The 10,975-nt window shown below is 39.6% G+C and overlaps 1 protein-coding gene across 1 annotated transcript; it reads right to left on the minus strand.

Moving 5' to 3' along the window:
• Window positions 1–225: 225 nt before the first annotated feature.
• On the minus strand, window positions 226–2,689 carry LOC120017979 (homeobox protein SIX3-like). The gene is made up of 2 exons (XM_038960941.1): window positions 2,001–2,689; window positions 226–418 (listed from the first exon to the last, which is right to left on the minus strand). The coding sequence occupies exons 1-2, from the start codon at window positions 2,687–2,689 to the stop codon at window positions 226–228; spliced, it is 882 nt and encodes a 293-aa protein (XP_038816869.1).
• Window positions 2,690–10,975: the final 8,286 nt, after the last annotated feature.

Genomic DNA, 10,975 nt, shown 5'->3' on the forward strand with positions numbered 1-10,975 from the left:
GACGATCCTTGTAGAAATATTGAACAAGGTATTTTTCCCAGATACAAAAAAACAGCATGCAGGTGGTGGTGGGGGCGTGGTGGGTCCATTGAAAGCGCTTAAAAAATACGTTTTTTTGTTGTTCTTTTTTTATATATATTTATATAAATTGGTCCTTTTTTCATCCTCGATATTTCATAGTTTCTTTTCAGGTCCATATTTCCTGTAAATATTTATATTTTTATATCATACGTCGCACTCGGAGTCACTGGATGTTACTGAAAGAATGGACGTTCCAGTGTCAACTCGCTCTGTCATACTGGAGATGCTGGTAGTAGGACTGGCCGCGGTAGACGGCGATTCGGCCGAGCTGCGTGGAGTGCACCCGGATTCTGAAAGGGACCGCATACCGTTCTGTCTAATTCCCTGGTGCTGAAGCCTAAAGAAAGGGAAAATAACATAGCAATTAAATACAGTGTCCCTCCGCAAAATACCGCTCAGCCTGCTTGTCATTCACTCCATGCCATGCCTTTAACAAATGCAGCCTAATGGGAGTAAGAATAGTCTAAAACAAAGCAGAATAAATACTAAAAATGTGGAAATATGACAGCGTATATTAGAATAAGAGGCTGGTTGTTAGTTATACTTAAACCGTGGCCAATGCAATTTGAGAAATGTTTTTTATCTTTGATTTTGTCATATCCAGGCCTACGTCCAAATGAATGAGAGACTACAGGCCTACATCCAAATGAATGAGACTCCATTTTTCAGATTGTTTTGATTTACTGACACGTCAAATGTGGAATAATTGCAATCATCCTACATGAATCAATCCACAATGTAGGCCTCCCATTTTATCACTGAGGAAACGCAGATGATGAAATGTAGCTGTGTTCTTCTATTCTTCACCAACTTTTCTGTTTTCATCCAGTTCAATTTGTCATTAATTATTGCGTTGCCAATAAATAATAGTCTACACACATTGTGAATCGAAAACATGGCTGCAAAACAGGCTATAGTTTTAGAATTAATATGTGGTATTTATGTTGACAGCTTATATCAAATGTTATGCATCAATCGTTTCCAAACGTCTATAGTCGAATGTATACGTTTCGTATGTGTAAAAAGCACCACGAAAAAAAAAAAAATCGTAACTGAACACATTCATTTTGCAAAACTATCCCATCTTTCCCAGTGTTTTTTTGTGTGTGGTTTCTTAGTCTGCACTGGCCTTTTACAGCTGCTACATGTACATTATATTATGTTGAGTAAACAACTAACCAATAACCTATGAGCTAGGTGTTTTGTTTTATTTCCTGTTTGTGGTCCAAATCTATACCACGCTGCAGTGTGTCAAGTTTTCAGACCAAAACGTTCACTTGTTGAGAGAAGATAACAATCAATTAAAAACGTAGTATACCAACAACATGCTGTATTCCAAGTTTAACAGACATCCTTATGAATCATTATTTTCTGTCTTGTCTGGAAAATAGGACTTCAAGATTTGCATTGCTGCTGATATTCTTTGTGTGTACTTCCTGTTTTGTTATCTAACGCATACACTGATGTTTTCATTCTGCTTATCAGGGGAAACTAGCATATCAGCGTAATCTAGCCTACACGCTTTCGAATTTGTCGAGAGTTGTGTGTTTTACGTAGAATCATCTTTTACGCATTTTAATATATTTTGGTTTATTTTGGACAGCAATAATAGTTAGATTTTTCTGTACACGCTTTGAAAAAAAGGTTCTATATAGAGACCCCAAATAACTATTTGTTCTAAGAGTGTAGCCCCTGAATGCATATAGGCCAATGAGATTAAAAAGTAAAATGTTGCCGTGCTCCCTCCCCACCTCCAACCATACACCCAACTTGCTAATTTGTAACCCTCTATAACCTTGTTTATTACTTCGATTAAGTTTTCTATTTACATGGTATGTTTGCATTCAGTTTCTTAGGAATTATTTTTGCTTATTTGGTTCTGTGTAGCCTATGCTTTGACAAATGAACAGCGCACTGACCTGTTTTTTGCTGCCGCGGCTCTGTCTCTTTGCCTCCGGTTTTTAAACCAATTTCCGACCTGTGTAGGAGTGAGTCCAGTGGCTTGTGCCAGTTCCCTTTTCTTGCTGGGGTTTGGATATGGGTCCTGAAGGTACCACTCCCTTAACAGACCGCGCGTCCTCTCTTTGAAACAGTGTGTCTTCTGCTCGCCGTCCCAGATGGTCCTGGGCAGGGGGAACTTCTTCCGTACCCTGTACTTGTCAACCGGTCCTAAGGGGCGACCGCGCAGCTTCTCGGCCTCCTGGTAGTGTGCCTCCAGCCACATGGCCTGCAGTTTGCCATGGGAGTCTTTGGTAAACTTGTGGTTCTCCAAGATGTGATAAAGGTCTCGAAAATTCCCCGTGTGGAAAGCAACCACTGCGCGAGCTCGCAGGATGGACTCATGCTTGTTGATCTGCTCGCATGCTCCAGGTGCCACCGGCAGGGACCATAGGAATCGTCCCAGCCGTTCAATGTCTCCGGTTTCCTCCAGCGTCTCACAGACGCTCGCCACTTGCTCCGGAGAGAAGTTGAGGGTCGGTAGCGCAAACATTGACAAGTCTTCTGGAGACCTGGTGGGAGTGCTGCTCGCCAAGAGCACAGGGCGCTCAGTGAAGTTTGGCAGGAAGAAATGGGAGGGATAAAGCTCTAAAGGGGATCTGAAAACCATGGAATGACCTGAGAGAGAAATACAGTTATCAAGAAAAAGAAAAGACGAGTATAGATTGTACGATTCAATAGCTATCGCCTAATGACACCAGCCTCATAATATCTCCCCCTAAATCCACCGTGAGTGTAGCACTGAAACATTTTGTTTCGCTTTTCTATTGGTCTTCTTGGTGTGGTTGTGAGGTTGTCATGGCAGCCCTGCCAATCACTGTCAAGCGTGCCAATCATTAGCCAGTACGTAGACTAGGGCTTTCACCACTTCTGTTGCAAGCACCGGGGGTTATCAGAAACTCCAATCTCAACACCACCCTCCCACTGCACGACTATAGTGAAGTATAAGACAAGGCTCGCCTATTTGTTGAATGGAATTAGCAATTAGTGGGTGGAATATTATTGCGATCTTAACGAGGCTCGTTAAAGCTCAAGAAGAAATGTAGGGAGAGATGCTTAGGAGGGGGGGGGGGGGGGGGGGGTCTTAGTGGCGACAATCGGGCAGGAAAACGTTTGATTTTCTTTTTTCGTAACAGTCAATTCACACCTTATGTTGGGGTAGTTTTTCCATTTTTCCCCATGTGAACCGTTTTATGTTTTGGTGAGGGACGAAAGCTGGCATCATTTAGGCCCATGGCATTATTTAGGCCCATGATTTTTGTCTAAATGTTTGGGTATATTGCGCAAAATGCGTATAAAAAAAACGTTATTTAAACGAATAAAACATAATATAATCCATTTTTTACCGTTTGATATGTCTGTCTGACTCACTTCCGGAGATGAATCGGAAAAGGCGATATGTCAATATTTTCGTGACACAGCCTGGGCGCTTGCTTTGCTCAGAGAACAGCAGACCGTTGGTGTGGGTGTAATTCGCAGTGGCTCACCCTCTAGTCGGGCTTGGCCTCCGCTTGGTATTACGCAGCAGTGCAACCCTGCTGGCCCACTGCCCAGTGTGCGTTTTTCCAAACAGTGTTTTCATGTTAAATGAATATCGATGCGGTGCGTTGTAATGATTAAATGTTGATCAACTGGGCCATTTCAATTAAGAACGTTTTGCCACTGGTATTGTCTTTGCAGTTCTTTCGCTGTAGGCCTAGTAGTTTTGGCGACCATTTGTATAATTATGGTGAAAATTATTAGTCTGAAACAATATAGCCTAAAGAAAACTAGGCGTATTGCATCCTTTCATTTTCACAACTATAGGCATGATCAATACCCACATATGTCACTGGATTCGGTTTAGAGCCCACATCAGTAGCCATAGCGGTGTGGTTTTCATGTTTATTTCAAAAGTACCTGTAGGCCTAATGCTTCATATTTTGTCATGGCTTAGTTGGTGTTAAAACGACGAGTTCACAGTCGCGAACAGTGCTCACATTGTATAAGCGCATGCATTAGACGTAGTGAAACACAACATCTAGACTTCGGCTAATCCGACCTCAATAAAACTGACATAATTATCCTATGCCGCCCTTCTAAATCATTCAGGAATTCAAAACGTTTCCTTCTCTTTCTCCAGCCTCAGATTTTTGCATTCCTCGCCATCTTCCTACACGACCGGTTCCAGCATAAGGGAGAGTAAGTAGCATGCACATCTGCGTTTTCGTTTTCTGTTTATCATATTCACATCCAATTACAATTACTGTGAGGTTGTTCCAGTGGATGCAGATACCATAGTTATACCATTGCTTTGTTTTCGTGTGTGTGCGTGTGTGTGTTTGTGCTGCGTGTGTGCGTGTGTGTGTGAGAGTTTGTGTGTGTGTGTGTGTGTGTGTGTGTGCGCGCGCGCGCTATAAGGGTGGGGTGATGATCATGTTGGAAGCTTAAGAGCAGGTTGTCTTTGGGATCAAATCTGTTTGCTCCCTTGTCATACGAAACTCAGGAGAAGTAATTCCAAGTGGCACTTGAATTGGTCCAATTGGAAAGCTTCTTGGACTGGAAGTAACCTGCGTTATTTCCATGCTGGCTATGGTCGTGTTAAAACGAACCTCCCCCTTCTCGCTCCGCCAATATTAAGAGGGGGCTTAACGGAAAGTAATCGGAATATTTAAAGCTGCGTTGCTTGTGTCCCCGGTCTACACATTTATCTGATCAATATGCATGGACTCCAGGTATTACGTAGAGCTATGTTTTTTAAGGAGATGGAGCCTAGTTGTAAGCAGCCCTCGCAGGCAATTCGGAAATCACTTCGGTGAAATGTAAAACCTGAATGGGTTTGCAAAGCCAGTGGTAAATCACATTCTTCTTACATAGCCTAGCTTTTGTTTACGTTAAGCATGTCATTAACACCTCCATACAAGTTTATTCACCTGGCCTAATTGTCTGTTTATCCTCCAGCTTCTTAGTACTCCTCTCTTAATGATAACCAGCGGGAGACGCGTTATTCAATGCCGACTAACCATTAACTTGATCTTTGTTTATTTACCACAGAACCCCGACGTGACAATACAGGCATGAGTTAGGACTAACTCTAAACGGACAGCACAAATATGAATGAACCTTGACTCGGCGTGATTACTTAACGGGGATGTATTTATTTGCGCCCGTTGACTCTGAGCTCAACATTTCGGAAGTTAGGCTGTATTTTTTCAATGATCCAAGGGGGGAAATAAACAAAGGTCTTAGGTTGCGTCATATTCTGAGAGGGGGAACCGAGCCACTCAATGAAAAGGTAAGAAAGCAGTCATTTTTATTTTCTTCCCTACTTAACCTCGGCTTCTCAATTGATGACGAGAAAAAACCTGCTACACCCACCCCTGATCAAAATGCATGCGTAATTGTTTGTTTTTTTCAGCATAAGGACTGAACAGAATGCAGCGCGGGTACATTGGCTACTTTCATCTTTTTAATTATTTCGTTTTTCTGACGCATGTATAGACTATACATACTTCAATAGACGATTTTGACACTGCATGGTCAAAGATTGAGATTGTTTTTATGACAGGGTCTTGGTCACATGCTGATGTGGGCAGCGACAGTTTCTCTTAAAGTTCTTGACTGAACTCGCAATAGAACGCATTCGAACTTTTAGGGTGACATTTTGTCAGATTTACCACAAAACTACGTTATCCATCAGTCAGCATAGTTATTTCTTCTCTTCTTCTGCTTCTTCGCCTTTTTTTCTCGTCTTCTTTTCGTCCTCCTTTCCCCTTCTTCATTTTTCCTTGTTTTAATCAGGTTTTAAACGGGTTATTGTCAACGATTAACTACAGGGACCGGACTATATATGCATTATTTCTTGAAAAAATCCGTTTGTCCAAGGGCGGAGGTGGAAATCCTTTCCGGATCCTGTAAATTCGTTAGTCACACACTGGGCTCTGCCTCTTTAGTTGACTATTAATTATTTAAAAATCTGATTGACTAAAACGCTTGTTTGAACCTACTTTTAAAATCGAATCGTTTTAGGATAGCCCATGATTTGCGCAAGACGCACGCTTGGTATAGGCTAATAGTGATGAGCTCACCCAAATGTCTTAGCCTATAAAATGTCGATAGATGCATGGAAAACATTAACAATTACATGATTGATTAGGTATATTGCCGTGTCAATTTAGTGTCAGATAATCTGAAAAAATGCGATTGCATTTGGTTTGCTGCTTTCGTGTTTGTCTTCATGGAGCGAAAACGAGCACCAGTCTCCTTCAAGTCTTGCACAACAAGAGCTGCTGCAGCTATGTAACGCTGTCGGGATGGGGCGCAAATACCCCTTTCTTGGTTTTCTTAGCACCGGCTTCAACCCTCTTTGCTGGGCGTCCAAAGGTAGTTTATAGCTCTGGACTGGAGCGTTTATTGTTATTGGTCTTTCAGTAGCCTATATCGTTTGTCTTTTTATAATGATTATGACATACACACCTTGAATCAGACGTAGCCTACCTTTATAGACTGAAAATATATATTGGCTATTGTCAGTACTAAATTGTTTATTGGCCATTGATACAGCCTGGGTAGTATTGACTTGGCACATGGTACTGGGAGGAATTGAGTGTTTGTCAAAGATAGCAACAATGAGAACCAGTGGGTCAGAAGAGAGAATGTAGATGGAGATTACGAGATGGTTGTTTACCCATGCAGGACAGGTGACTATGGGTCTTTTGGACAAAAGTGTTTTCTGATTATTTGTTTTTAGGGTCTAGAAATCTGCTTATTTAAAAACAAAATACGAAAAGTTCCTACATTTGAAACCAGTGCAGACTAATATTTAGTTTAGAACCATCCAAACCATCCAGACCTATTGGCCGATGCTACATTAACTCTTTCACCAAACTCCAAATTATTCGACTGTAAAGAGTTTTTCCCAACTTATCCTTTTCTTTTTTTGTGTGGTCTCATTAAGTGGGCATCCTGCTAAGTCTGTGGGGTTATACGGGAGTTGTCCAATCAGTGTATTTGCACGGCTTGTTAGCGACAGTTAATGAGGGCGCTCCGCGCACGGACAGAATAGCGCCTCAATGTTAGATTTACCTTGTGTCAACTCGTTACTTCTAATGAAGCCATTGGAAGCTTCTCAGTGAATGGAGCCGGGAGGCTGGAACTGTAGGCTCTCTTTCTTCCGGTTACTCTAAGGAGGGATTTCGCTGGACTGAACTCCGTGATGCGTGTATCAGTTGGTAGGCGTGTTCTGAGTCATTTGGATTGGACAAGAGAAAAGGGAAGTGTGTGTGTGTGTGTGTGTGTGTGTGTGTGTGTGTGTGTGTGTGTGTGTGTGTGTGTGTGTGTGTGTGTGTGTGTGTGTGTGTGTGTGTGTGTGTGTGTGTGTGTGTGTGTGTGTGTGTGTGTGTGAGTGAAATAAATCACCTCGTGTAATATCGCAAGCTGCTATCGTGTATTAGCCTACTTGGTCAATCGGGTTTGACGTGTCAGTTTGTCTCTCCAACAGTTCCACACTGTGCTTTCTCTTGGCCGGGTCCGTGTGCTTTCTCTTGGCCGGGTCCCTGTGTGCTTTAAGTCGAATCAACAACACATCATTGCCTCACAATTTAGGTAAAACAGCGTAGTTTCTCAAATGCCTTTCCAAATGTGCTTCCCCTCACTATTCCTGCCCACAAGGGCACCACTTAAAAATCAATTAGTCTTTCATTTCCTCAAGGAAATATTTCGAAACGAATTTTAGGATCCCAAGCAGGATGGCAACAACGTTTAAATTATGTATTTGTTTATTTATCCCTTTATATATTTAGAATATTAGTTATTTATTTAACCACAGATTTTTTTACGCATCCTTAACAGCTTGTTTATGTAGCTCGTTGTTATGCAGATCTAGGCATACACAGTAAACACTAGCAGTAAAATAAACACACACATCTCACATGTTCAGAGTCAAAAGTAACTCACTGGTTAGACACATTAGAATATTATTAATTTGATAGATAATACATGCATAATGTAGTCATGTTAGACTATGTGAGTCATATGGGTTAATATAATCAGATACACTAATTAATATAATTAATATGAAATAACTCATCATGCTTTAAAGACAAGGAGATGTAGGTTTAGACCAAATAAACACGAGAGTCACTTTATCAAAAGTTTATCGATTATAGGTTTATGTGAAAGCATAGTTTTATACAGGGTCTCTGTTCGGTTTATGTGAAAGTATAGTTTTATACAGGGGTCTTTGATAGGTTTATGTGAAAGTATAGTTTTATACAGGGGTCTTTGATAGGTTTATGTGAAAGCATAGTTTTATACAGGGTCTCTGTTCGGTTTATGTGAAAGTATAGTTTTATACAGGGGTCTTTGATAGGTTTATGTGAAAGTATAGTTTTATACAGGGGTCTTTGATAGGTTTATGTGAAAGTATAGTTTTATACAGGGGTCTTTGTTAGGTTTATGTGAAAGTATAGTTTTATACAGGGGTCTTTGATAGGTTTATGTGAAAGTATAGTTTTATACAGGGGTCTTTGATAGGTTTATGTGAAAGTATAGTTTTATACAGGGGTCTTTGTTAGGTTTATGTGAAAGTATAGTTTTATACAGGGGTCTTTGATAGGTTTATGTGAAAGTATAGTTTTATACAGGGGTCTCTGTTAGGTTTATGTGAAAGTATAGTTTTATACAGGGGTCTCTGTTAGGTTTATGTGAAAGTATAGTTTTATACAGGGGTCTTTGATAGGTTTATGTGAAAGTATAGTTTTATACAGGGGTCTTTGATAGGTTTATGTGAAAGTATAGTTTTATACAGGGGTCTCTGTTAGGTTTATGTGAAAGTATAGTTTTATAAAGGGTCTTTGTTAGGTTTATGTGAAAGTATAGTTTTATACAGGGGTCTTTGATAGGTTTATGTGAAAGTATAGTTTTATACAGGGGTCTTTGATAGGTTTATGTGAAAGTATAGTTTTATACAGGGGTCTTTGATAGGTTTATGTGAAAGTATAGTTTTATACAGGGTCTTTATTAGGTTTATGTGAAAGTATAGTTTTATACAGGGGTCTTTGATAGGTTTATGTGAAAGTATAGTTTTATACAGGGGTCTTTGATAGGTTTATGTGAAAGTATAGTTTTATAAAGGGTCTTTGTTAGGTTTATGTGAAAGCATAGTTTTATACAGGGGTCTTTGATAGGTTTATGTGAAAGTATAGTTTTATAAAGGGTCTTTGTTAGGTTTATGTGAAAGTATAGTTTTATACAGGGTCTTTATTAGGTTTATGTGAAAGTATAGTTTTATAAAGGGTCTTTATTAGGTTTATGTGAAAGTATAGTTTTATAAAGGGTCTTTATTAGGTTTATGTGAAAGTATAGTTTTATACAGGGGTCTCTGTTAGGTTTATGTGAAAGTATAGTTTTATACAGGGTCTTTATTAGGTTTATGTGAAAGTATAGTTTTATACAGGGGTCTTTGATAGGTTTATGTGAAAGTATAGTTTTATACAGGGGTCTTTGTTAGGTTTATGTGAAAGTATAGTTTTATACAGGGGTCTTTGATAGGTTTATGTGAAAGTATAGTTTTATACAGGGGTCTTTGATAGGTTTATGTGAAAGTATAGTTTTATACAGGGGTCTTTGTTAGGTTTATGTGAAAGTATAGTTTTATAAAGGGTCTTTGTTAGGTTTATGTGAAAGTATAGTTTTATACAGGGTCTTTGTTAGGTTTATGTGAAAGTATAGTTTTATAAAGGGTCTTTGTTAGGTTTATGTGAAAGTATAGTTTTATACAGGGGTCTTTATTAGGTTTATGTGAAAGTATAGTTTTATAAAGGGTCTTTGTTAGGTTTATGTGAAAGTATAGTTTTATACAGGGGTCTTTGTTAGGTTTATGTGAAAGTATAGTTTCATACAGGGGTCTTTGTTAGGGTTATGTGAAAGTATAGTTTTAAACAAGGTCTTTGGGCAACATAAACAAGACCTAATTTGGCAGGCCTACAGTTGTGACACTGCTTGCTGAAAAAAAAAATGTTTATTAAAAGTAGGCTATGGAATATATACAGCATAATCACATTTAATTATATACTCATTAGCCTATATTTCACATTTCTGTGTCTTCTAGTTCAGTGGTTCCCAAACTTTTTATAGTTCCGTACCCCTTCAAACATTAAACCTCCAGCTGCGTACCCCCTTTAGCACCAGGGTCAGCGCACTCTCAAATGTCGTTTTTTTGCTATCATTGTAAGCCTGCCACGCACACACTATACGATACATTTATTAAACACAAGAATGAGTGTGAGTTTTTGTCACAACCCAGCTCGTGGGAAGTGACAAAGAGCTCTTATAGGACCAGGGCACAAATAATAATATAATAATAATCAATAATTTTGCTCTTTATTTAATCATCTTACACATAAAACCTTATTTGTTAATTGAAAATTGTGAATAACTCACCACAGGTTAATGAGAAGGGTGTGCTTGAAAGAATGCACACAACTCTGCAATGTTGGGTTGTATTGGAGAGAGTATCAGTCTTAAATCATTTTACACACACAGTCTGTGCCTGTATTTAGTTTTCATGCTAGTGTGGGCCGAGAATCCACTCTCACATAGGTACGTGGTTGCAAAGGGCATCAGTGTCTTAAGCGCGATTTGCAAAGGCAGGATACAGAAATCTGGCAGTGGCTTCTGATTAAATGACATTTTCACAGAACCACTTGTTGAAATTTCGATGAAGCTTTCTTGTTCAGACATCGGTAAGTGGACTGGAAGCAGGGCATGAAAGGAGTAACGAATCCAGTTGTTTGTGTAATCCGCTTCGGGAAAGTACCCGGGTACTGTAATTGCGCACCCAACTCACTCAGATGCTTCTCTATATCACATTTGACATTGTCCGTAAGCTTGAGTTCATTTTCACACAAACAATCAT

Source organism: Salvelinus namaycush, chromosome 22 (assembly GCF_016432855.1).
Source record: "Salvelinus namaycush isolate Seneca chromosome 22, SaNama_1.0, whole genome shotgun sequence".
In the NCBI taxonomy this organism is placed as follows: Eukaryota; Metazoa; Chordata; class Actinopteri; order Salmoniformes; family Salmonidae; genus Salvelinus; species Salvelinus namaycush.